Raw genomic sequence first — 25,782 nt, 5'->3', positions numbered from 1 at the left:
AGCAGACACAGTCACATCATTCTTCTCCACTGCCAGCTTCTCAGGAACAGAGGCAATACTGCAGGCTGTGAAGCAGGGAGCTTTGTCAGCAGCCCCAGCCTTTGCAAAGAAACACAACATGCCCGTGCAGCAAGCAGGGAGAAGCTAAACTTTTGCCTCACACCATCCCCATTAATGGCCGTGCTCAGGTTTGTCCCCCTGCTTTTAGGTAAACATTAATGCATCTGTGTTGGGAATGCACTCGCTCCAGCTGGCTCCTTTTTACAGCCATCAGGGGAGGAAATGCTTGCATATCCCAATTTAAACAGGGCCCAAAAGGAAGTGAGTGGGACCCAGATTTTCATATGTAACATGTGCCATGAAGCACAGGAGCTTATATTCCTTCAAAACATCAATTTAATACAATTTTTTGAAATTCTGTTGCTTCTTTTTTACCTCCTTATTAAAGTAAGCAAGTTCTCCATGTTAACTGCAACTATCAACACCCCTTAGGTTTTATAATTTCTTTTCTGAATTCAATGCTCTGATGCAAAATTTTTCTTCTGATTTGTGATGTATGCTCCCTTTGCTCCTGCTCATCATTATCTATATTTTAATGACCCTAAAGCACATCCATGGCCCTTACACAGCCACACTTATGCGTGTGATGATATTTTTCTAAGCTCTGAATTTTTGACCAAGGTTTTAAGCCTAATGCATCTTTGGGTTTGTATCTGTTAGAATAGTCAATTTATTTTTCCTCCAAGATTTTTGTTCTTTACTGTCAGTAATATTCTTCCCACACAAGCAAACAAATCTAAACCACTTTGTATAAAGTTATTTCTATTTATTATTATTCTTTTTAGTAAGTTGATGACAAAAAGCTAATTGCACCAGTATTTACAACTTTGTCACTTCTTATGCCCAGAGCAAAGAGGTTGAGGAATCTTAATGGTCCAAATCCTTCCTGCACCACTGGGGAACGCCAGGGTTGCCGGTCAAGATTTTCTCCAAAAGTCCATGTCTGTCTGCTGTTAGTTACCCACTTGTGCCGTTTTTATGACTTTCTTACACTTTCATAAGGGGTTTGTTGTTCTCCTTGTTCTACGGTTACATGATCTCTCAAATAAAGAGTTAGGACTTATTCCCCCTTAATATTTGGAAAAGTGGAGGATTGCAGGTCTTGCTGACTTCTTTAGGTCAAACCCCTCTTTTCCTGCCGCTGTGGATGGAAATGGGTGAATTTGTCTCATTGTTAAAAGTCAAAAGCCAAAGCTGAGCCCTCTGTCCTCACAAGTTACTGGTACTCAGCTGACGTCCCTGGGGCAGCTAGCCTCAGAATAGTGTGTGACATTGCCTGGCCACTGTCAAACAGAGCTTTCTCGTGACAATGTCACCTTGGTACCCAGGCAAGTCCTGGCTGGGTAACGTGGGGCAGAGTCAACTGCTTCTACTGTTGCTTGTTCTGTCATATTTGTTGCATCCCAGCAGCTCTGTGAGAAGTTGCGCACTTGGCCTTGTGTCTCCTTGGGCGCTGTGGTGTCTGGGGTAGAGAAAGCACCGTGTCCGTCTCAGATCCGTCTGAGATGGCAGGGCCAGGTCTGAGTTGGTGCTGTGGAGAGGCAGCGCTGGGGCTGCGGTGCTGGCCTGTGCCGTGGTGCTGGCAGCAACCGCGCTTCCCTCCGTGGGGCTGTGCCCACAAGGCCGCCAGTCCTGGGGCTCCAAAATGGGCCAGGCCGTGTTCAGCCACAGAGTGCCGCAGAGACGCCACACCAACGCTATCGCTGTCTTTTGCAGTCGCATCTATAACAAGAACAATGACGTGACCAAAACTTGGAAAGGAAGGACGGAGCAGCTTCTCAGGGTTGATGACCATGACTTCACCATGCGACCGGCTTTTGGAGGTGAGGATAAAGTTGTTCCCTTGATTTCATGCTCATCTAATTGAAAGTCATCAATCATGTGATTAAAAAAAAAAGAAAAAGAAAAAAAAAAGTCTCTGGCCAGCTGCACTAGTGAGAAGGGAAAGGGCTTGGATGGTTTCAGGAGATATTTAAGGCAACTCAGAGAGGCCTCATCCTTACCTTCCAGTCCTCTGTACAGCTCCTTCATTCCTTTCTGTTTCTGAAGTTGGGTCTTTTTTTTGGCTAGTGCTCTGGATGGACCCTCCTGGTAAGTGTGTCACTGTTGGGAAGGTGAACAAGCTGCAGATTTTAATGTTCATTTGTAGTTGTGAAGTTGCAATGACCCTTTTAGCTGATGTGATCAAACCGCAAAATAAAGAGCTCTTTGGGTGGACCACATCACACCCTTCCTAGGAGAAAATGGAGTATTTTTGTCCAGATAAAATCTTGTCTCTCTAAAGCAAACACAAGGGCAGGAGAGCATGCCGCCATCACCTGCACTTCTGTCTTCTGTTGTACCCAGCTACAGGAACACGCTCACCTGATCTTTCTAAGCTCACCACTGCAGAGGTGGAAAATCACCTGAATAAGAAAATGTGCTGATATACCAGCATGGACGTCCCTCTTCTGATTAGATGAATAACCAAGACCATTCAGAGCTAAGGACAGAGATTTCTGCAGCTGTTGATGAATGACTAATATTGCATCCTTTGTCAATCGGCTTTCTAGGATGAAGGGCAACATCTCCCTCTCCAGTTGTTCACTGAGGTATTTTGCATTTTGCACCTAGTCCAAGAGAGCATCTCTGACCTTGTCCATTCCTGGCACAGCTGGAGAGATATTTCTCACCCCACAGTGCAGATGTGCTGATCTGACAGCACAGTGCTGTCCCCATGCTCACAGCTCATACATCTCCCAACTCCAGAGTTCAAAATGTGTCATCACCCGTGTTTCCCACACACACACTGTAATTTGCTAACAAGTTGCAGTCCAGCCTCCCCATTGGAAGTAACTCTATTGATAATCGGTGGTAACTTGACCTGCTGTTTCTAGGGTTGAAGAGTTTGCCTTAAATTGTCCTCTAGGTGGAACATGGACAAACCTCCCTGGGGTTTGTGTGGGCACATCTGACAAGCTCAGGCATGCAGCTGAGGCTCAGGGCTGAGATCTGGGCACTGGTTCTGGAGGCTCTGGGTATGCCTGCTCCTTTTTGAATCAGCTGTCAAAGTGACACTGAATGAGGCACCTAAGGGCAACCCCTCACCTGCTCCGGATGGGTTTCTCCCTGAGAGTGATACTGCTGCTCCACCCTCTGGTTACGGAAAGGGAGATTGTCGCTTATTGCTGGTGCTTCCTCTCCCGCCAGGTTGTTTCTTTTGGAAGGTGAGCCTTTCAGCAGGGTGGATTTGGGAAGGAACCTGACCTCTGAAAGATGAAAGGACCAGGGAGCTGTGAGATTTGTTTCATGGACTGACCTAAATCCTCCTGACACCAGGAGGAGATGGACTTTGTCAGGATTGTCCAACCTTGTTAGCTCAGTCTCCCATTTGTTTGTTTATTTTTTGATCTTGGTTTTCTTTACCTGAGTTTTTAAGCTTCCTTTTTTAATTCCACCCCCGCTCCCCCCATTCTTCTGTTCTGTCTGCAAAGCCTGGATCTGTGAAGTGTTGGCTGGATGTCTATGGCCTTCAGTCTGGCTTTGTTTTGTTGGCACGCTGCTCCATCATGGATATTGGTGATTGTGTGTCATCCCACATGGCTCTCCCAGCAAAGCAGTGGTTTATCACAGAATCACAGGATGCTTTGGGGAGGCTTCAAAGGTCATCCAATCCACCCCTCTGCCATGGGCAGGAACGCCTTTCACTAAATCAGATTGCTCCAGCCTGACCTTGAACACTTCCAATGATGAAATCAACACGTGATATCACCACTGCACTGTATTTCTGTAAACAGATCAAATTTCTACTATTTTTTATCAAAGGCACAGACCATGTGAGAAATACCTTTGTGCACAGTTCCCACCAAGTAGACACAGAGTTACACGGTTACTCTTCCAGTGCTAATGTAACTGCATTTTAATCCCATTGTCTTGTTTTCCTGTGCTACCTCCCATCACAGGCATTAGGATACTGCTAGAGCCTAAAAACTTTGAGTAACATGTAGAAAGTTGAGAAATATCCTAGCAGCCTTTGGTGAGAAGGTGACCTTTGGTAAAGGACAAACATGATGCTTCTGTAGTTTTTCCTCAAAACCTCCTTATCTTTTGGGACTACCTGGGACAAAGGTGGGGTGTTAGGAAAGTTGCACTAAAATTTGTACGACGAGGAAAAAAACATAGCAATGACTCTTGTTGAGGCTCCAGCCTTGGAAAGCACAATTCACACACATGGACATAGCTTGGGGGCTACAGGTTCTTGTACAGCTGCAGAATTATGCAGCAGAGGTTTAGTGACAGATTATAAGCCTGAGGGGAAAAAAAATAAAATAAAGGAAAGAAACAAAAGCCTGGTAAGATGCAATTCTTATATTTTCTTCTGTAATATTATTCGTCAGGCAGTCACAGTGATTTGCCTTTCGCTGTGAGTCCTTCCAGATTTTTGCATCGGCAATGCCAGTCAAACTGATGTAGTCTGACCTGCGTAGGATGAAAAGGCTTTGGTACCACTGAAGCGGAGTAGAGGAGCCTGTGGGATGTGTGTGACTGTAACTGGTCACTGCCCTACGCCTGTCTCTGCTCTCTGAGGGCAACTCAGTGACCATGGTTTAATGGAGAGCCCCGTGGCATTGCACTGGGCCTGTGGTGTTGTGGTGCAGGTGAGAAAGGCAACTCATCTCTGGAAAACATAAATAATATCATAAGGAGATTGTGAGTGATATTAGACTATAAAGATACCCAATACTGTAAAAGCGATGGTTCCCATGCTTGGTGGAATAATGGGCAGCTGTTAACCTTCAGCATTTTTAGTGGACCAGTCTACAACATTACCACTGAACTTTAGGCTAAAAGGGGATGGGGTCTGTGGCTGCTTTAGTGTGGGCGCGGTGACTCTTGCTGCTCTGCATGGGATGGTCAGCACGCTGCCAGCCCAACACAGCTGTGACCATGGGGCAGGGCAGGCCGGGGTTATGCAAGGTGAAATGGAAGAAAAACATTAGAGAACGGTGAAGGTTTTTTCAAGAAGAAGTATCTTTGTAAAGAGCAAGTGAGCAAGCAAACGTTGTGAAAGTTGTGTTATTAACAGCCCACTAGGCATGGTTGTCTTGCCTGCTTTCAGCCCATTAGAGACGAGCTATTGGGTACAGTGGTAATGACAAAGATTTTTGCTTTGCTGATGTTCAAAGTAGCCTCTATAAACTAAAATAGACTGTGCTTGTTATGACCCTTAGGGAGTTATCTCCATGTCAGTGACCTTGTTCTAGCTAGCAGATGTTCAGGTATTATTTACAAATATTAATATTTAAAGATTATGTAAATGTTTGGTTTGCTGCCTTCCTTAAACATCCAGTTTAAGCACTATTTCATCTATGACATCTCATATTTTACAGGGATCCTGTGAATAAGCAGCTTTAGCTGATACTTAAAATAGCTGTATCTTCTTTGCTGAGGAACAGCCTATTGCTGTGCTTTTATTATATTTCTTCATAGCCTAATAACCTAACGTCAGCTGGTCCTCGCTGGCCTTTCTTGGCAGAATTTTCGCCAGGATGGATGAGTGGTGGTGTGAATGAAGCATCAGTAGTTCACTTAGGGCTCATACCAAGGGCTGGAATAAAACTCGCTTGTCCCTCAATGAGATGCAAAGAAACGAAGGTCTCTGCAGTCACGTGGCAGCTGATGAGTGCATCTGGTGGTGACTGCTTGGAAACTGCCCGTGCCTAAGGGGACCCATACATTAGAATATGTATGTATACACACAGACATACATGCAGAAACACTGAAGATTGTTTTGCAGCTTGCAGACCTGGGATTCCTTATGGACATGTCTGAGCCTCTCTGTGTGTATGCGATATACCTGCCAGCAAAGTAGTCTCAAACCTGCTTGTTTCCCATGTAGGTATTTTTACCCTACATTTGCCTCCCTCTTTCAGAGACAGATGAGGGGACAGAGAGAGTGTCTCAGGGAAAGGCAACAAGACTTTGAAATGACTGCCAAAGAGAAAAATTGAAGAGATGTCACAAAGCTTTAGTCTCAGAGCTGGAGTGGAAAACTGACAGCAGGCATTTTCATGGTAGTGTGCTATTCCCTATCTTCCAAAGCCTGCTGCAGTCTTAAAAGATAAAATCCATGTTTGTGTCCAGTACCTGTTTCTGAGTGGAAACTGGCTGGTCCTTTGCAGCTTTCCTGGCTGCTTCTCAGCGGGTGGTTTTAGGTGCTGAAACATCCTGGGACGTGACCAGCTTTAATGTTGGGCACCTTCTGAAGTAATTCCTGAACGGGACTTGTAGAAACCTCCAGGGTTCCCTGGAGGGGTTAGCCCCAGACAAGACATCCCGCTCAACCTGGGACAGAGTTTAGTATCCAAAATGGAGTTTTTGCAAGACAAAACAAGCCACAAAGTCTTCTTGGTGTCAGAACCCACTCAAAATGGAAACTCGTTGAGTCTGTCTATTCTACTTGTACAACCGCTGAATGAGGATGCAAATCGGGTTTGCTCTCAAGGTGCAGCACCTTTTCTATATGCAGCACCTAAGCTGAGTGTGTAATGGCTTCCAGTGAAGACCAGGTCACAAAACAGAGCAGCTCACTGCAGAGGAAAGAGAAATAAGGGAGCACTCTCACCGCTGAATCTCAGGACACTGGGTTGTGAACTTGGCAAAGGAAGAAGGACATATAAAGCCACAAACACGTTGATAGGCTGGTCCCTGAGTATCTTTTTAATATTCAACTTTGATTTGAGGCAAGGACACTGACATGCAGGAATTTACAGAAATAAGATTTTGCTGGTGCAGATTCAGAAGATGGTACGTTTACAGTGAGAAGATGCAAGGGTACTCTATCACATCACTTTTAAATCCCACGCAGAAACTGTGGGGCTAATGGACACCACCCTATACAAGAGAGAAAGTAGAAGTGCTCCCATCAGCCTTGGGTTATACTTAAATCCTCTCTCAATGTGCAAATATAAATATTTCTCTCAAAATTAAAAACTCCTCTTTTCCATTTCCAATTTTCCTATAGTCAAATTTGTTAATGACTGTGCGAGTGCCTTGAGCTTGCTTGGAAGCTGCTGCGTCTGAGATGCAAGGGGAGCAGTTTATTGGTGGGCTCATTTCTGTGTTGTAAGTTGAAGTCTGTGACTTCTATGAAGGTTTTTAAGAGTCTAGGGTTTGCTTTCTGTTTGTATCAGTCCTGCTGAATTAGGATTTGTGTTCTGCAAGATATTGCCGTGGACAGTGACGGAGATAATGGATGTTGACACTTCTGCTGTTTCTGGAAGAAATGCTTCTGTTGAAGGTTATACAATTTCTCTCTAGACCTTGATCTATAAATAGTTGAGCTCATGTTTAATTTGAATAATTCCATGAATTTGGCTGGCACTTTTCAGAGATCCTAAAGTGTGGGCTGGAAAGCTTTGCTGGGCTGCAGTCTTTGAGCAAAGCAGCACGGCTTCCTCTTCTCAGCCAAACCCACAGCTTTTATGTGGTCCAGTTAGCTTCCCGTCCAGCAGAGAACATCCTAGGAAGGAGCCCGAGCTTTGAGATTTTTCCAGTGTCACAGTATTCAGGTCTTTCCCTGTTTGTAATTCTCAAAGCGGATCCTTCTGTTCTTCCTCTCTCTGAAGAAAAAATGAATATTGATAACATATTGTTTGTGGCAAGGAAAGGTAGTTGATGAGGGCCTTTTTACATTTATAATCTAAATTACACTGCTCAGTGTGTCAGAGACCATCTCAGCTGTTCTTTTCTCTTTCCATTCATACCTTCCTCATCCTCTGCTCCCTCTCAATAAAGGTTTTTTTTTTTCTGTTTACTCATCCCTAGTGGCATTTGATGGAGAATTTGGCATCTGGAATCTCAGTGGTTCAACAATTGTTTCCAGAGGGATGGGATTGAAAAGCTCGCAGTTCCCAATTGACTCCAAGGGTTAGTGAGACCAAACATCTCTTGACATATTTCTGTGACTGATCAACAGACATTTAATTCAATGGTTCACACTGTAGCCAAGATGACCTTCAAGGAAACCCAGGGTTGGTTTCTGTGGTTTAAAGAAGGCATTTCTTCACAGGGCATTTACAACGTTGCTCCCATCAAGTGCATCTACAAAACTGCATCTTGGTAGAAGTTTTGAAGAATGAAGGGCCAAGTCAATAAGCAATGATCATTACCATTTATGCTTATTGCCTAGAGCAGGACTTGGTGATCATTCAATTCCTATCACTGGGTCCCAGGCAGCCACATTTGGGCTGGCCCCACTGGCCCTTCACCCACCCTTCTCTGCTCAGCCCAGCCTCTTGTCCAAGCTTCCTCCAAAGGGTCTTGGTGTCTCAACATGCCCCCATTCCCATTGATGGGCTTTCTCATTGTCACAGCCCCAAGTGCTGAATGAAGAGGAGGGGGAAGGGAAAAGCAGTAATTGCTTCTGCTGGCTATAGGAGGATTTTACCCAAGAAAGGCAGGGCAAGTATTTCCACTGATAAGTAAATTTTACATTCTTATCTTCATACTGCCTGTATTAAGAACCCCACATTTCAGTCCAGAGTTCAAGTGATTTCTCGCTCTCTCTATTGTACTCACTGTTTAATCATCCCTCAAATTCATGATTAACTGCAGAAAAGTAAAAAAGTAAAAGCAGTTTCACTGATGTACAGACACCTAGCCCAACCTCAGGCCTCTTCTCTGGAGGGCTTTCCAGACCATCAAGCTTTACACTGAACACCCTTTATTTTGGGTTTAATAGGACTTCATGGCAGCTCTGGACTTGACCTTAGACTTTGCCCTTGCAATGAGGTAACAGCTGGTTATCTGGGAACCAAACTGAGTGTTTGGCGCAGGAACATGAAGAAAATAAAAGAGTATGGACATGGTATTTTATCTTCCAGAGCAGATAGGGGAGGAATAGGAGAGAGAGACAAATACCAACTTGGCAGTGTTCCTCTGGTTTTTGTTTGTTTGTTGTTTGTTTTTTAATCTGTGCTTAGTGTTCAGACAAGCATGGAAATTGCAGCAGTAAATAGACTTTGGGAGGGTTGTGATTTCCTGAATCAAGGCTAAATTAAGCACTCACACACAGAGAGTATCTCTTACAGTCTGGAAGCTGAGGGTGGCTGCTCAGTGTGTGCTGGGCACACAGCCCTTGGGCACCAGGGAGGCCTGTGGGTCCACGTCTGACCTCTGCCTTCCTCTTCTGGCACAGCCTGGTTGCTCTGTGAGGCTGTTCTGGCAGAGACCGTGTCTTCTCTCTTAGCACTGTCCTGACCACGACGTGATTGTTTGGAAGCACTGTGGGCACTGCTGCGATGTCAACAGCTGTGTGCCACTACAAATAATATTCATTACAAGTGGTTTCTCTGGCAAGAGTCAGAGGCAGTGCTGAGGGCAGCCTTGTGCCTGCCCTGACATGGGCTGTGTTGGTTGGACTGTGGAGCCTTTCTGAAGTGACTGTGAGCATATATTCATCAACGACTTGGGTGGGGCAATAGAGTGCACTGTCAGCAAGTTTGCTGATGACATCAAACTGGGAGGAGTGGCTGACACACCAGAAGGCTGTGCTGCCATCCAGCGGGACCTGGACAGGTGAAGAGTTGGGCAGGGAAATATATGAAATATGAAATATAACAAGGGCAAGTGTAGAGTCTTGCCTCTGGGCAGGAACAACCCCACGTTCCAGTATAAGTAGTTGGGGAATGACCTGTTAGAGAGCAGTGTAGGGGAAAGGGACCTGGGGGTCCTGGGAGACAGCAGGATGACCATGAGCCAGCACTGTGCCTTTGTGGCCAGGAAGGCCAATGGCATCCTGGGGTGTATTAGAAGGGGGGTGGTTAGTAGGTCGAGAGAGGTTCTCCTTCCCCTCTACTCTACCCAAAGAGTTGTAGTGAATGGAGTCAAATCCATTTGGTGGCCAGTCATGAGACAACCAATGATAGGACAAGGAGTAATGGGTTCAAATTGGAACACAAGAGGTTCCACTTAAATTTAAGAAGAATCTTCTTCTCAGTAAGGGTAACAGAACACTGGAACAGGCTGCCCAAGGGGGCTGTGGAGTCTCCTTCTCTGGAGACATTCAAAACCCGCCTGGACACCTTCCTGTGTAACCTCATCTAGGTGATCCTGCTCCGGTGGGGGGATTGGACTAGATGATCTTTTGAGGTCCCTTCCGATCCCTAACATTCTGTGATTCTGTGATTTTGTGATTCTGTGATTGAGACTTGCTGTAGCAGAGATCCAATTTAAGTATCCCAAACATGACTACACTGAAGAGCTATTAGGTATTTCAGGGCATTAAGGGCATAGATGAGTATTTGAATCATTGCCCAGGCTTTCCTTGACCACCGTATATGACTTCACAAGGTATCTGAGCAAAGAAAGTCTAATTGGCTACCAACAGGGCACTGCCTATCAGCAGGATTGCGTTGTTTCCCTGCTGATTATACTGCACATCAAAATGCTTGTTATCACCACAGACACGGTGTTTTTCGCCACCTTGTTTAAAGAAAAACAAAGCACATTTTACTGAACAGGAGTAATGTCCTGCATAAATTCTTTCTTCTGATGTTGTTTTTAACTTTTGTTTACTCAGTCCTAAATAATCATGGAGAGTAGAAGGAAGTGTGGCTGCAACCAAGGTATAAACTCATAGAGTGATTTCAGATTGAAAAGGACTGCATTAAAATTCTATAGGTAAGACAGGCATGGTATGTAGGGAGACTTACCATCACTTATTCGGTCAACTGAAAGAACCAGAAGTAACAAACCACCTCCTTAAACACAGCGTTCTATAAGCTAATTTGCTTTTTAGACCTTATCAATCCTCCACAGCTACCCAATTGATGAGGATGAAGGGGAGCAGAATACTGCAAAGCCATTGCTACAATATTTCCACTTAGTGAAACCGTTGTTTCCTCTAGTTAAACCAGAAGATGATGCATTTGTGGGGTGACAGAAGGGCCATGTGCTAGTCATTGTCTGAAGGATGCTGGATTGTGCATTAGGAAGGTCACATCTGCCTTGGATGTAAGCAATGTCACCTCTCAAAGCAAGGAGCCAGTCAAAAGAAAGGATTCATGGCAACGGTGACAAGGAAAATATATCTGTGTTTTGCCATGGACTTGCCGGTCTTTGATGAGCTACAATGGTCTGAGAAGAAATCCACTGGCTGATGAATGGTTGTATCCTGTGGCCACATCAATAGGATTGAGCGTGTTTCCTGACCTGGAGGGCAGGGACTGGCTTATGAGAAGCTCAGCTGGTACCACCAAAAGCAGAGGGCTCTCTGACCTGCTGTACTCCTCCTCCTCTGGCCCTGGTGGCCAACTTGGCCACCTGACAGGTCTTTCCCTGGGCTGATGCAAATCACTGATTTGGAAGAAAATACTCCATATGCTGCTGCTGTTGGTCTTGGCTGGATGAATTTTCTGTGGGTCAGTGAGCTGAACGGTCTTACAGAAGGTCCCACTGCAAGCTCAGTCTGCTCCTCTGTGCAAATTCACCCTTAGTCTGTGTTTCACCAATGGCCATGCACCAGGGCTTTGTGGGTTTTCCCAGTTTTGAGGAATAACTGAGAGAAGGGGAACTGAACACCAACAGGGTGAGAATTTCCTTGGCCTCCAGTGATTCCTTATAATACATAATCAACTGAAAGGGAGCAAGATGGGCTCGTGTTGTTGGAATGAAAAATCTTACCAAAGTCTCTGGGCTTCTGAGAAACATGCCAGTGCTGATTAATTGGAATTTCTCCCCAAGTAAATCTTCCTGCAAACACCCTTTGGTTTGTCCAGGCACCACCAGGAAACTAATAAGAGTGAGCAAATATTTGCTGTCATTTTTGGTTTTTTTAAGCATGAAGTGCACAACTCTGCTTCTGAGTATGACTTGTGTTTGTGAGCGTCTAGGAGTCATCTAAAAGTGCTGGGTTAACTATTGCTGAGGGCAGCAGACACTTAAATTGGAGTTGGTGGTGCTGAGGAGCCTGGTTGAGCTCCACAGGCTTACTTCAGGGTGCCTGTACTAGGTGCTAAAAGTCTTTGCAAACCATCGTAGAGGCCACTATGGTCCTCAGAAAAATAATTTCTGCTGGGCAAGTCCAAGACATGTCTGTAGAGCTGCTACTTCCTTTACCATGGTCTGTCTCACTGGCAGTGCCAAGGCTGGACACACACTCTAGATACACACATCAGCATGAGTCCTGTGAGACCCACTGCCACACACTGAGAGCGCAAGGTAACAGTGGATACGCCTGGACTGGTCCTCAGCAGTAACTGCTGACCTGCCTTGGTGGGTCATGCTTGGTGTGCACATCTCTGTAGGCACGCACCTCCTCAGTATACCAGAGAAGGGAAAAAGCTGTGTGAGGACACACTGTGTGGAACTTGGGTAACCTGAGGAGGTCCTGGTCATTAATGAGCAGCAAAGTACAAAGAAATTGTGATATAGGGTTTCTAGTAATAGAGCAGTATCTATTTATTATGAGATATTTTCCGCTTATTTACTCTTTGTGAATTCTCTGGTTGCGAATTTTGAAAAACTACTGTGGAAAACTATTTACATCATCAGTGAATCATATGAATGAAAATGGTGATGGGCTTGTTCTTGAGAGTTTGATGTAGTTTGTGTTGTTGATATGAAATGAGAAACCCACAAGGAAAAGCCAAGTGCTTGCAGTTTCTTCTTCTCAGTCCCCTGTTCTTGGGGCCAAATTTGTTCATAAAGACCTAAAATTTTTGATGGGATGGCTCAGCTTTTAAACACATATGCAAATGTTTCATCCAAGCTCTGGATTAGCTGGTCAGTGTCAACATTGCAGTGCATGCCAAGAGGAAGATAATTCACTGTTTCAAAAGTGGCCTTACATGGTTATTCACTGGCTTTTCCCATGGAAGAATCGTGGACAGAAAAGTACAAAATTAGCTCAGAAATGTTCTGCATGCTACCTTATAGTGCTAATTAAACACACATAATATAAAAGAACACTTATTTACATATCTAAATCTCATTCTCCTACAGGCCCTGCAATTCCTGTTGGGGTGGATGTGCAAGTTGAAAGCTTGGACAGTATTTCTGAGGTTGACATGGTATGTAATCCTCTTTTAAGCCTCAATTTTTCCTAGTCACAAAAAGTCCCTCCCACTTGAAACCTGTGGATTTCGAATTATTGGTCAGATGAAAGCAAAGGCAGCATTTGGCAAATTCAAAAAGGCTGATACTCAGGATTGACAACTTGATAAAACCAGATGATCAAAGGCTTATCTATGTATCTTCAGATAAAGATTAAAAGCATGAAGAAAAAGGGACCTTAAATGGAAGAATAATCAGTGCTGTGAAGGATCTATCACAACTACAAATATAAACAGCTGCCTACAAATGTTTGGACATACATGGTGAAGTTCACATAAGATGAGTTTGCTACTAGTTTTCTTCCTTGAAGAACCATTGAGTCCATTTGTTTTTAATGCATGATTCTGGGAGATGTATGAGAAGATTAAGTCGGAAACATAAATAAGAAGGAACTGCTTCTGCTGCTTCATCACTGGGAGTAACCTCAGTGAGGTGCATGAGTTGGAGCTGCAGGGGGAGCCCAAACTTGGTGGAACTTGGTGTGGAGCAACAGTCACTGATGATGCTGTTCAGGAAATTTGCACGAAGGTCAATTGTGATTTAGTGCCTTTATTTTTTATTTTTTTAAAAAGAGGAAGAAATACATGTAGTTGTTAACCCTCAACAGGTTTCAAGGTCTTCTCAGCAAAAGGAGTGTTCACAAGCATTTTGCTGTTTGTTTGTCTTTATGTGTAGGAAATGGAAAACAAACACTGGAAAGAGAAGTGGAAAGGGGGACACAGGGGACAATAGGAAGCTTCTTGATTCCTTCATCCTTGTGCCTTTTCCTCCCTGTTCTCAGGCACCTTCTCTTGTCTAGGCAAAACATGAAGACTTAAAGGAAGAGCTTTAGGCTGATCAGTTTTTAGTGTGGTGTAATTACATCTTCATTAAAAGAAGGGAGCTTGCCTGCCTGGATATTGGAAGAGAGTGTGTGGGGAGATGCGTGCAATGAAGCATGTAGGAGGGAGCTTTCAGCACAGGAAACAGCTGTCGCAAGGAGACTTGGAGCTCTAATATTTTGAAATGATGTCGTAGCAGCAAAAGGACCTAATTAGTGCAAGTAAATAACTTGCAATACTTTCTGTCAGGAGCACCTGATTTCAACAAAAACCTTGGCCATCAGAAAGCCTTGAGGGCAACTTTCTCTGCCTTTGCTACAGCCAACTCTGCAGTCCTTTTTACTTAGCATGGGACAAGTGCTTTCCACAGAAGCTGCTGATGTGGGGTGGAAGAACAGTGTCCCAGGTCTGTGCTGGTTTGTTTTTTCCAGCAGTTTGTCCCACAGTAGGTGTTTGCGGAGACGAGAGTGAGCAGTCAGCTGTTTGCACGGCCAGGGGAGCCAGGCTGGCTGTGCCTGCGCCAGGGTGACCTCCTAGGCTCTCCAGTGCAGGAAGGGTTGAACTGCAGGCAGGGCAGAGCTGCAGGCAGGACTTCTTTCAAACCACTCTGAAGGGTTAGTGTCCTTGGAAACAGTACCCTTGGTTGGGAAGCCTTTGCCTACTGCTGCTTCAGCAGGCGTCTCGTGCCCCAAAGAGGCACCAGACCGAAGCTGGGTGCTGCTGGGTATACTGGTGGCGGATGCTCTCGAGGCTGCCTGGAGCATAGCATAAGCATAAGCATGAAATGTGCTGCCAAAAGTGAGGCACTTGTGTGTGTTCTTTCGCTGCACCTCCAGCAGGTACTATCGTTCTCTCAGTTCACTGTAAAACTTGTTTCCCAAGGTATTTTCCTACTCATGGGTGGTGAAATAAATCCCTTTTCTTGGTTCGTAACTGGTGTGTGTGCTGGTCAGAAAGGAACAAGCTGTCAGCGATTGCAAAATGCCTTGTTTGACTCATACCATGAAAAAACTTCCACAAGTTGCATTTTGTATTTACAAGCAGTTGTCAGCTGCTACTTGGGCTTGACGTTTGCGGCAATTGGTGCCCTGTATTTTGGCCACTGGAGGCCTGTTTGGAGAGAGGAGGATGCTGAAGGAGAGAGAGGAGAGGACTTCTGCCTGGTGGGACAGGGAAAGAGCCACACCTGGGAAATGATGTGTCCCTTCCAGCGCTGTCCCCACAGGCAGACTCTGTGCCCCCCTGCAGTGGCTGTAAGTCACACCAGGGGTGCCTGACTGATGCCACATGTGTCCCTGTCCCCCTGCGCTCCCACAATGGAGCTGCCCAGAGGCAGTTTTTCAAACATAAATACATAATAGTCAATGTTATTTTGATAGAACATCTCAACTTTTTCTCTTACTATCCTCAGGTATTCCCAAACCCTCAGGGAACTGTATGGAGAAGCTATCAAATCTTGAACTTTCTGATGTCTCTGTTTCCAGTTTGACCCATAACATGTTCCACTAAATAAAAAGGCCCTGAATTCAAAGAGGACAGTATGCTAAGAAAAACAAAGTCTATTCATAAGCAAGATATCCAGACTGCCCATGCACAGGATTTAAAATGAGCTCAAACCTGAAGATGGCCCTACTGAAATTCTTTTGTAATGCACACTTATCAATCACAACAATAAAAAGTAACTAAATGTTATAGAAGATACGCTCTACTGAGTCAAAGCTCTTGGAGCTTCTGCAACCACAGCCTCAGACTGCTTGGCCATCCTCCCGCATCACGGGAGAGGGCTGTCCAGGGCTGGTGACCTCAAACAGCCAGGCTCATATTTATCCCTTTTTTTCCTTCTGGTGTAAACAACACTGACTTGTAAGAAATCATCAGTTATGCATTTTCTTTCTTGCTTTCCCTTTTCCTAGCTCTAGTCAAGCTGATGTGCTTTGCTGGTCCAGCCCTTGAGGTTGACTTCTCCAACCAGGCTGCTCCTAAACCCTGCTCACAGCAGCAGTCACTGGAAGAGTTTCTTTGGGACTGTAGCTGTAAGGGGAAGGTGGCCAGTGCTGGTAGGGAACAGCAGCTGGCAGCATTCCTGGAGTGAGCGGGGATGGAGGCTGGGCCCTGTCTGCCAAGGTGGGGACCTGCAGTTGGGTGAGCAGAAGTGTTCCTCTGGTAGGTCTCTGCCATGGTCAGAGAAGGACCAGGCAGGTCTGGCCTGTGCAGGACAACAAGGTGAGGGCTGGCACTGCAGGCTTCTTAGATTAATTAATGAAAAACCTATTGGCAACGCGAGACTGTAAGGGTGGATGTCGAGAGGATGGGACCAGACTCTTTTCAGCGGTGCCCAACGATAGGATGAGGGGCAATGGGCCTAGGAGGTTCCATCTGAATATGAGGAAAAACATCTTTACTTTGAGGGTGCCAGAGCACTGAACAGGCTGACCAGGGAGGTTGTGGAGTCTCCTTCTCCGGAGACATTCAGAACCTGCCTGGACACATTCCTGTGCAATCTACTCTGGGTGAACCTGCTTTAGCAGGTGGGTTGGACTGGTTGATCTCCAGAGGTCACTTCCAACCCCAACCATTCTGTGATTCTGTGACTGTTGCCAGGGCAGATCTTTGAAACAGAGAGTCAGGTTAACTGATGTTTTCTCATCAGTAAAGCAAACTGAGGTTGTGGTGTTGGTTTTAGAAAGCAGTTGCTGAGTGGCGAGGAAGAGATCCCAGCCTGTGCTGCTGCCTGTCTGGGCTTGGCAGCTGCAGCTACAATAACCGCTTGCTTAATTGGGAATATAAAGAAAACAAATGTATTTGATCTCTCAGCATGAGTAGACTCAGCTCTGAAAGCAGCAGATGCCAGGTTGGGATCAACAAACAGATGTTTTCCTTTGTGTGACTGAAGCTCCTGCCCCCCAGCAAGCTTAAAAAAGAGCTTTATTTATACACTTGTACAGTAGAAAAAAGAGTTCTCTCACTTGGTTGCTGTTTGCAACTATTTAGTTAATTTCGGCATGAATTGCTTAGTGTTTAGCCTGACCATTAAGCTAATTTTGAAAGTTTTCCTCTTGAACATCCTTCAAGCTAAGTTTTCCAGGATTGAAGAAAAATTTCTGCAGGGCAATGCTTCTCTTGGGGCATATTTATATCCCTTTTAGGACTGAACGTTACTGAATGCTGTAATACATTGACTGGAGATTTATGTGGTTTTTTGGCTGAAAGTATTTTGTCAGGAACATCTATTCACAAAGAGCATTGATCCAGGGAAGAAACAGGATTTGATGGGGGAGGGATTTCATCTACCTGGTAGGAGTGAGTTTTCTTTCTGGTGTTTCCTAGATGTAGAAAGCAACACTGACAGATCTCTTTCTGGTTTTCTTTCTATTTCATGAAGGATTTCACTATGACTCTGTACTTAAGGCACTACTGGAAGGATGAGCGTCTCTCATTTCCCAGCACCACCAACAAGAGCATGACCTTTGATGGCAGGCTGGTGAAGAAGATCTGGGTTCCTGACGTCTTCTTTGTGCACTCCAAGAGGTCCTTCATTCACGACACCACTACAGACAACATCATGCTGCGAGTGTTCCCCGATGGTCATGTCCTCTACAGCATGAGGTAAGGATGCTGCTCCTGAACACCCCCTGGGGTTTCACTGTCAGTTTTGCTCCCAGTGTGGCTTTGGTGACCAAGCAGACTGCTACTGCCAACCTTCCTACTCCCACTGCTGATGCAGGGCCCTGTTTCCAGCATGTCCACTACAAGATGCAGGAAACTGCAAGAAACCATGCTGTGGGCAGTAACAGGATAATCTTCTCCTGGGGGAAGCATTCCCCTAATTCTTTGCAGTCAGAGGAGGGCTTAGTCAAGCAGGAATGTTTGTCCCGGGGTCAGTGTGTGATTAAACTGGAAGCTGCTGATATACCAGATGGTGACCTCTATAATGATCCTATTTTGCTTCCTGTTTGTCTAGAAAAACTTTTTTTTTTTTTCTTTTTGTATTTGAATGTGATGTAAAAGTTTATGTTTATTTAAGCCAAAACGGCAGCATTAAAGAAACCTTTTAGTCCCTGATTTTCTAACAGGTTTGCTGGCTGAAAGAATCCTGAGGCATGTCTGTCATGACCTAAAGGGTTACCCAGCCTGCGGGCATAGAGATCACAGAATCACAGGTCATGACTGTGGGTTTGTAGGATTCTGTAATACACAAGGACACAAAGGCTTTATGCTCTAAACTTGTCTGCCTTATTGCTGTTTCTAAAAATACCACAAAAGTCACCACTAGCAAGTAAACTAACACAAAATCACCACTAGCAAGTTTACATATGATTAATAAAATGTTTACATATATATATATATATATATATATATATATATAAAATGCCATTACAAATTAGTATCAACAATCAATAATATAGCATGAATAAATGGCATAGCAACAGCAAATAACAGCAATAACCAAGTAGGTATATCACTTTACAAGTTACTACGAAGCAACAAGTTACTTACTAGAGCAACTCATCAATAATATAACAGCAGGTATGACAGGTTATTTATCTGGATGTATAATACTGGTATCAAGTTCTATGATCATCAAGTGATCCAAATCATCCCACAAGTGGGAGGACAAACAGAAGCAACCCCCGAAGTGGGCCCAGAAGAGGACCAATGAGACAACAGACAGACTCTCACTTCAGAGATGCTTTGCATCACAGAGTCTGGAGTCTGGCAGTTGTCCCCAATTAGAGGTCAAGAGCTGGTAGAAAGTTCATCCAGTAAATTCAGCCTCTTTAGGAATGGAAAAGTATGTGCAGCATGGGAAGTTCTCAGAGAGAGAGGTGTCGTTTTGGAAAAAAATTAAGTCCTTCTTATATTATAGAGACATAGGAGGTTGTAGGACACCATCACTTTGAGCAGCCAAGAGACGCTATAACTTCAATTTTTCACCTGGTATGGTTAATAGATTATCGTGTTTGTTGTTCTTTCAGACAAACCTTTGCTTTCCAGACTGTTTTTCACCTTTTCGGACAATAAGCTGCCATTACAGTCCCTTGATTTTGTGCTTATAGATGATATCTTGGGATGTGTTGGGTTTCTAAGTACCCAGCTTCTCTTCAAAGAGGCTGGATGTACTTCTCAAGGATGCTGCAGCTTCCCAGGCTGGCAGGCCTTTCTCTGTTGGTATTTTAAGCAGACACGCTGTTTTGTTCAGTAATTTTGCCCTTCTAACTGAGGCCACCTTTATGGCTTCTCACATCAGCATCCCAGCAGATTTCATTTCCTTCAGAAGAATGCAAAAAGAGATGCAGAGAAAAATATACCGCCAGAGGAGGAAAACTTGAGAGCTCGGACAAAAGAACATTTCTCCAGGACAGAAAACGGGCTCTCAGTGTCCAGTGACCTTTGATTGTTTTGTAACACAAGGATTTCTCTTCTAGGATCTTTCTGGAATTCATTAACTTCAGCTATGGCAAAATAGTTTTCAAAAACAAGGAAAGGATTTTTATAAAGCTTAATTCAGGAGGCTGTTTCTCTTTGAAGAATGAGCATAGTGGGCCATATTGTCCCAAGTAGGACAATATCTCACGGACCTAAAGGGCACTGAAGTTCATTGTTTTCATAGTTCAAATACAGTTCTACTGATTTGAAAAAAAAAGAACCCTGCATAATTTATTATAATAAAACCCTAAAGAAACCTGTGTGTGTATGTAAGAAAGAACATGCACCATATGGCCACTTCATTTTGCCTGGTCTTCATGATGAAAATCCTGTCTTGACCAAACACTTAGGAACACTTTCACTGTTCTGATCCCATTTAATAAATCCATTTGTTGCACGAAAGGTCTGATTACTCACACCTTAACTAAGCATCTAAAGATGCTGTCTGTATTATTAGAGCTGGATGAGGATGAAGGTGCCACACATCAGGAGAGGCAAGACGGAGAAAGAAAAAAGAAGAGGTTAGATGTAAGCTTGGGTCAGGACTAAGAGGAGAATAGCAGCAGGAGGGTAGGGACCTTCTCTACAGATTGTAACTGGATATCAGTTTCCATTGATCACATCCCACAGTTCTCCTGGGCTGAAACCAACATCAGGACATTAGTTAGCAGTGCTCAACAGCCAAAATGAAGGAACAAGTGTTTTTAATGGGAAATATTAGCTCTGCTCAGCTCTGCTCATTTGCCCACATGAAGAATTTTTACTTTAAAAGTTTTCTGTGAGCCACTGAGGTGGTGATGTGCCTTTCTAGTGTTACCCTATGAGAGAGAAGGATGTGAATAACAACAGTTGACTGCACAAGAGTTAAATGGAAAAGCTGATTAATAAAATCCAATGAGAACAAGAATCTGTGTGATATTTAGCCTGGTGATGTTTAGGACACCCAGAATATGACCTGACTGCCCAAGCATGGTTGTCAAGAGGTGTTGGAAATTTCCTCCAAGATATCTCAAGATGTTTTGTGATATCTGCATGGAGCTGGCACTGGGCTTTAGTTGAGGAATATCTTATTGACAAGTTGAGTAATGACCACAGGTTGTGCCACAGTTTAGGTGACCCCTGGAAAAGAAATTAGCACATTGTAATGAGACTGAGTTATGCAATGTTTAAATGCTACACAGAGCTATGGGAGGTCATTGCTGTGATATACGGAGGTCATTGCTGTGATATACCTTCTGGAGCACATCCCCAAAAAGCTTCTTTACATTTAGCTCATATGGCAAAATTCTGCTCTATTTTCATAGTCAAAATGAACAGCGTGTGTTTTTCAGGGATGATAAGCGTGTAGGTCAGAGTAGGATTTGCATCACAATCCCTTGAACAGAAGAAAATTTCTTTATTAACATCTGGAATGAATCTAGAAAATGGTCACGGTGAACGTAAGTCGGCCTCTGAAATGATGACTCACAGATGATTTTCCCCTACTAAATTGGGAGCTCCACTGCAAATCTGTCCGCAAGAGAAAATTCAGTGACCCACTGGAAGACTCGTTACGTAATGTTGTGCACAACTGGACTAATTTAAAAAGGGGAACCGTGATTGCTGCAGCTCTTTAGCGCAGATATGAACTTAACAGAGGCAAATCTCACTTGTTGAAAAACAGCTTCACCCATTATATACCCCTTGTCCCAGAAATACACCTCCCAGATTTAAAGGATTTGATTAAGGACTGAAAGAAATTGCTTTTTCCTTAATAATGTGTATACCTGAGGAGTTTGCTGACTTGCAGTAAGGTTGGTCATGTTCTTTAAGCTTGGGTTATTGTAGGGGTGACTGTAGAGGAAACTGAGCTGTGGGGAAAATGAGGAAACCTTAATCAAACTGGACATAAGGCAGCCTTCACATGTAAATGGTGAAATTATTTTATGTTGTTGTCTTGTAGGGAAATACTTGGATATAACACAAGGCGGAAGTATCTGTTCTGACATTAGTATTACCGTAATGTCCAAGATAGTACTTTAGTTTTCTATAGGTATTGAAATTACATCTTCCTTTGGAGTGTCTGGGTATAATGCCTCTCACTTGGACTTGGAGAATTGGTAGGCATTTTCCTGGGAGTTTTATGCTAATGTTATGCATAACTGCTGCCTTTAAACCTGCAGAATGATTTATCTGTGTTAACATTCTCCCTTCATTGCTCCCGATAGAAACAACATCTCTTATTTTTTACTTCTAGGATCACAGTGACAGCAATGTGTAACATGGACTTCAGCCGCTTCCCCCTGGACTCTCAAACATGTTCTCTGGAGCTGGAAAGCTGTATGTTGTATCTGTGTTTCTAGCTAGACATGCTTCATGGCTGGCTGCACATGACCTTAACACTATCAAGTCCAAACATTTCCCAGCACTGCCAAGTCCACCACTAAACCATGTCCCTGTGCACCATACCTACATGTCTTTTAAACACCTCCAGGGATGGTGACTCCACCACTTCCCTTGGCATCCTGTTCCAATGTCTGACAACCCTTTCCATGAAGAAATGTTTCCTAATATCCAATCTAAACCTCCCCTGGCACAACTTGTTGCTGTTTCCTCTTGTCCTATCACTTGTTACTTGGGAGAAGAGACTAACAGCCACCTTTCCACAACCTCCTTTCAGGTAGTTGTAGACAGCAATAAGGTCTTCCCTCAACTCACTTTTCTTGAGACTAGACAACTCCAGTTCCCTCAGCCACTCCTCATCAGGCTTGTGCTCCAGGCCCCTCAGCAGCTTCATTGCCCTTCTCTGAACTCTCTCCAGCACCTCAATGTCTTTCTTGTAGTGAGGGCCCAAAACTGAACACAGGATTCAAGGGGCAGCCTCACCAGTGCTGAGTACAAGGGGCTGATTGCTGCCCTAGTCCTGCTGGCCACACTATTCCTGACACAAACCAGGATGCTGTTGGCCTTCTTGGGCACCTGGGCACGCTGCTGGCTCATGTTCAGCTGGCTGTAGATCAATGTCTCCAGGTCCTTTTCCTCCAGGCAGCTTCCCAGTCACTCTTCCCTGAGCCTGAAGCGTTGCCTGGGGCTGTTGTGACCCAAGCGCAGGACCCGGCACTTGGCCTTGTTAAACCTCATACAACTGGCCTCAGCCCAACAATCCAGCTGGTCCAGATCCCTCTGTATGGCCTTCCTACCCTCCAGCAGATCAACTCTCCCACCCAAATTGGTGTCATCTGCAAACTTACTAAGAGTGCACTCAATCCCCTCATCTAGATCATTGATAAAGAGATTAAACAGAACTGGCCCCAGTACTGAGTCCTGGGGAGCACCACTCATCACAGAATCACAGAATGTCAGGGATTGGAAGGGACCTCAAAAGATCATCTAGTCCAATCCTCCTGCCAGAGCAGAAACACTTAGATGAGGCTACACAGGAATGTGTCCAGGTGGGTTTTGAATGTCTCCAGAGTAGGAGACTCCACAACCCCCTCGGGCAACCTGTTCCAGTGTTCTGTTACCCTTACTGAGAAGAAGTTTTTTCTCAAATTTAAGTGGAACCTCTTGTGTTCCAATTTGAACCCGTTACCCCTTGTCTTATAATTGGTTGTCTCATGAACAGCCGCCAAATGGATTTGACTCCATTCACCACAACTCTTTGGGCCAGGCCATCCAGCCAGTTTGCCCAGTGAAGAGTGTGCCCATCCAAGCCATGAACAGCCAGTTTCTCCAGGCGAATGCTGTGGGAAACAGTGTCAAAGGCTTTAGTAAGGTCTAGGTAGACAACATCTGCAGCCTTTCCTTTATCCACTAAGTGGGTCACCTGGACACTTTTCACCACCATATAGCCATGCTGCCTAGCAGGGAGAGCTCAGAGGAGGCTCATCTGGGCTGTTACATTTATAGAATAAATTGGTTGACTCGTGTCAAATCGTATATGGCAGGAAAGGTATGCATAAGATTCCTTGTACTCACAACTTTCTTTTTTCCTTTATAAATGAGTCTTGGAAAAAAACACCTGCTATTCATATATCTCTCGCATGATTGGCGTTCCAAGCTCATATGCGATGGTGCTCACTGTGTCACTCTGCTCCTTTTGAACTGGAGGAGTTTTCCATTTAAAGTCTTCAAATGTTTCTAGATTTTACCTCAAATCACACCTGTCCCTTTTGCTTTTATCATTCTAAGATAGTCTGAGGTGTCTGTATTTCCTCCTTCTTCTAAATTCAGGTGATTTACCCATGACTATTTCCTGAGTAATTTTTATCAATTTTCAATTATGTGTCTGAGATTTTTGATATGTGATGCTCAGAAAAGTATCATCCTAGCGGTCATTTCATCCGTGTGGAGTAAAAAGAGGATGTGTTTTCCTGAATCAGGATGACCAGGATTATTTGTTGTTTTTGTTATGGTATATCATATAGCAAGGTCTTTTTAACTCACTGTTTTTAGCAAGCTTAGTTGTGGAGATACTTCATAACAAAGAAACCTTTGTATTTTTAAATTTTGTCTGGATCTATTAACTTTTGCTTCCCTTTCAAGGTAAAGTCACATCACATCATGTTTTTTATTTCCCTAAGATGCTTACACTGATGAAGACCTGATGCTGTACTGGAAAAATGGGAATGAATCTCTGAAAACTGATGAAAAAATTTCATTGTCTCAGTTTTTGATACAGAAGTTCCACACTACATCAAGACTGGCTTTCTACAGTAGCACAGGTATGGCCTTTTCTGATTTAATGCTATTGCTAAAGCTCATCCTGTATTAACTACTTGTGAGAGAGCTCTTGGGGTTATATGTCAACAAAATGTAGTCTCTACGAGCTGGACAATACATGTTTTGAAAGATCAGTTTCTCTTTTCACTACCCTTTACAAATAAAAAGTCAAAAGCAAGATCTTGTGTTTCTGTGCCTACCATCCGGGCTGTTCTCATTGATTCTGACTTTCTTCCTCCCTCAAAGGTTGGTACAATCGCCTCTACATAAACTTCACTTTACGCCGACACATCTTCTTCTTCTTGCTCCAAACCTACTTCCCTGCCACCCTCATGGTCATGTTGTCCTGGGTGTCCTTCTGGATCGATCGCCGAGCAGTTCCTGCCAGAGTCTCTTTGGGTGAGAGCAACTGCAATAAACCATGACTATACGAAAATCTTCTAACAGGAAAGGCAGAACTGTTCCTTTGGCAGGAAAGGGAACTGCTCATTTTGCTGGTTAAAGATATTGGGCAAGCAAATATTTGTTCTATCTGATGATTAATTAAATGTAAAACTTGCTGTTTGCCTTAAGTCCTTTATTGCTAAGAATCCCTCCTAATTTATATATAGTTCAGGACAGAAAGGACTGTTTTAAAAATGAAGTTGGATGGAGAAGAGAGGTTTCAGTATTTATGAGTAAATGAATCAAGATTTTTCCCTGTTGTCCAGTCCTGCAGTTCTGAGATGCATTGCCGTGGGTGAAAGTAGGGCTTCACAGGAGTTTAAGGACTTACAGGAAGGTAAAGTCTTATGCTGCAAGTTTAATGAGTGACTTTTGTGGGCAGGATCCTGCCATGTCCCAACTGCCATAGTGGGTGCCCAGCCCAGGTATGTGTCTTCTCAACCAGCCAGCACTGGTGTCATGGCCAGTGGCGTTCTCTAGGCTGCCTGGAGAGTGCTGGTATGGCACATCTTCACAAAGTTGGGAAAGAAAGGCAGCAAGGTCTATAGTCCTATCAGCAACTACAGACTTAGCTGTCCCTCTACCTGGTGTGTCCCTGGGGACACTCAGGGCATCTCTGTAGCATCAGGCCTTAGGCAACAGTGGAGCAGTGAAGGGAACGTGGCTTCCCCCTCACATCTGCAGAGCTGGGGATGATGAGAGGCCACCAGCCTTGAGGTGAGGTGGAGGCTGGGCTTCTCCTCTCCCCAGGAGAAGGACTTGCACTGAGGGTCCAACGTTTCTGGGGTAGGGAGGTCTCTTATTTGAGGAAGTGTGAAAGCAAAGAGGGAGCTGCTTGAAAATCCTGCACACACCAGCCTGCCTCTGCGGACATCTAAAACCCATCAGGAGGAGCTTTGTTTATGTCAGGACTGGAGCAAACTCTTTCAGCTGTTTATCACTCTATACATAGGTTAGCGGAAGGCAAAAATGTAATAGGAAGAATCTCTGAATGTTAATAGTTCTCATATTAAAAGCATAAAACCAGTATTTTAGCCTCAAAAGTCTGTATCGCTTAGAGAGCTATGCACTGAAGCAAACAGAAGAGGTAGTCGAGAGTCTGCTCCACTGAAATAAGTGTGTTCAGTGGATATTAAAAAAAAAAATAGGTCCTGATGAAAAGTGAATGGCAGTAGCTGTGTTTACAGTGGTCACTGTTTTGAAATGGCTGACGTAGCTATGAATGCTGTTTGGC

The 25,782-nt window shown here is 44.3% G+C and overlaps 1 protein-coding gene across 1 annotated transcript in view; it reads left to right on the top strand.

The window, feature by feature from the left end:
* The window catches only part of LOC102088312 (gamma-aminobutyric acid type A receptor subunit rho2), a 40,613-nt gene that overhangs the window by 7,016 nt on the left and 7,815 nt on the right, over positions 1-25,782 (top strand). Inside the window, exons 2-7 of the mRNA XM_005501914.3 lie at positions 1,777-1,883; positions 13,045-13,112; positions 17,359-17,582; positions 21,640-21,722; positions 23,966-24,106; positions 24,351-24,503. Of these exons, the coding sequence (XP_005501971.1) occupies positions 1,777-1,883; positions 13,045-13,112; positions 17,359-17,582; positions 21,640-21,722; positions 23,966-24,106; positions 24,351-24,503 (776 nt within the window). The remainder of the gene's footprint in view (positions 1-1,776; positions 1,884-13,044; positions 13,113-17,358; positions 17,583-21,639; positions 21,723-23,965; positions 24,107-24,350; positions 24,504-25,782) is intronic.

Source organism: Columba livia, chromosome 3, assembly GCF_036013475.1.
Source record: "Columba livia isolate bColLiv1 breed racing homer chromosome 3, bColLiv1.pat.W.v2, whole genome shotgun sequence".
Lineage (NCBI taxonomy): Eukaryota > Metazoa > Chordata > Aves > Columbiformes > Columbidae > Columba > Columba livia.
This window is presented reverse-complemented; position numbering and strand designations above follow the sequence as displayed.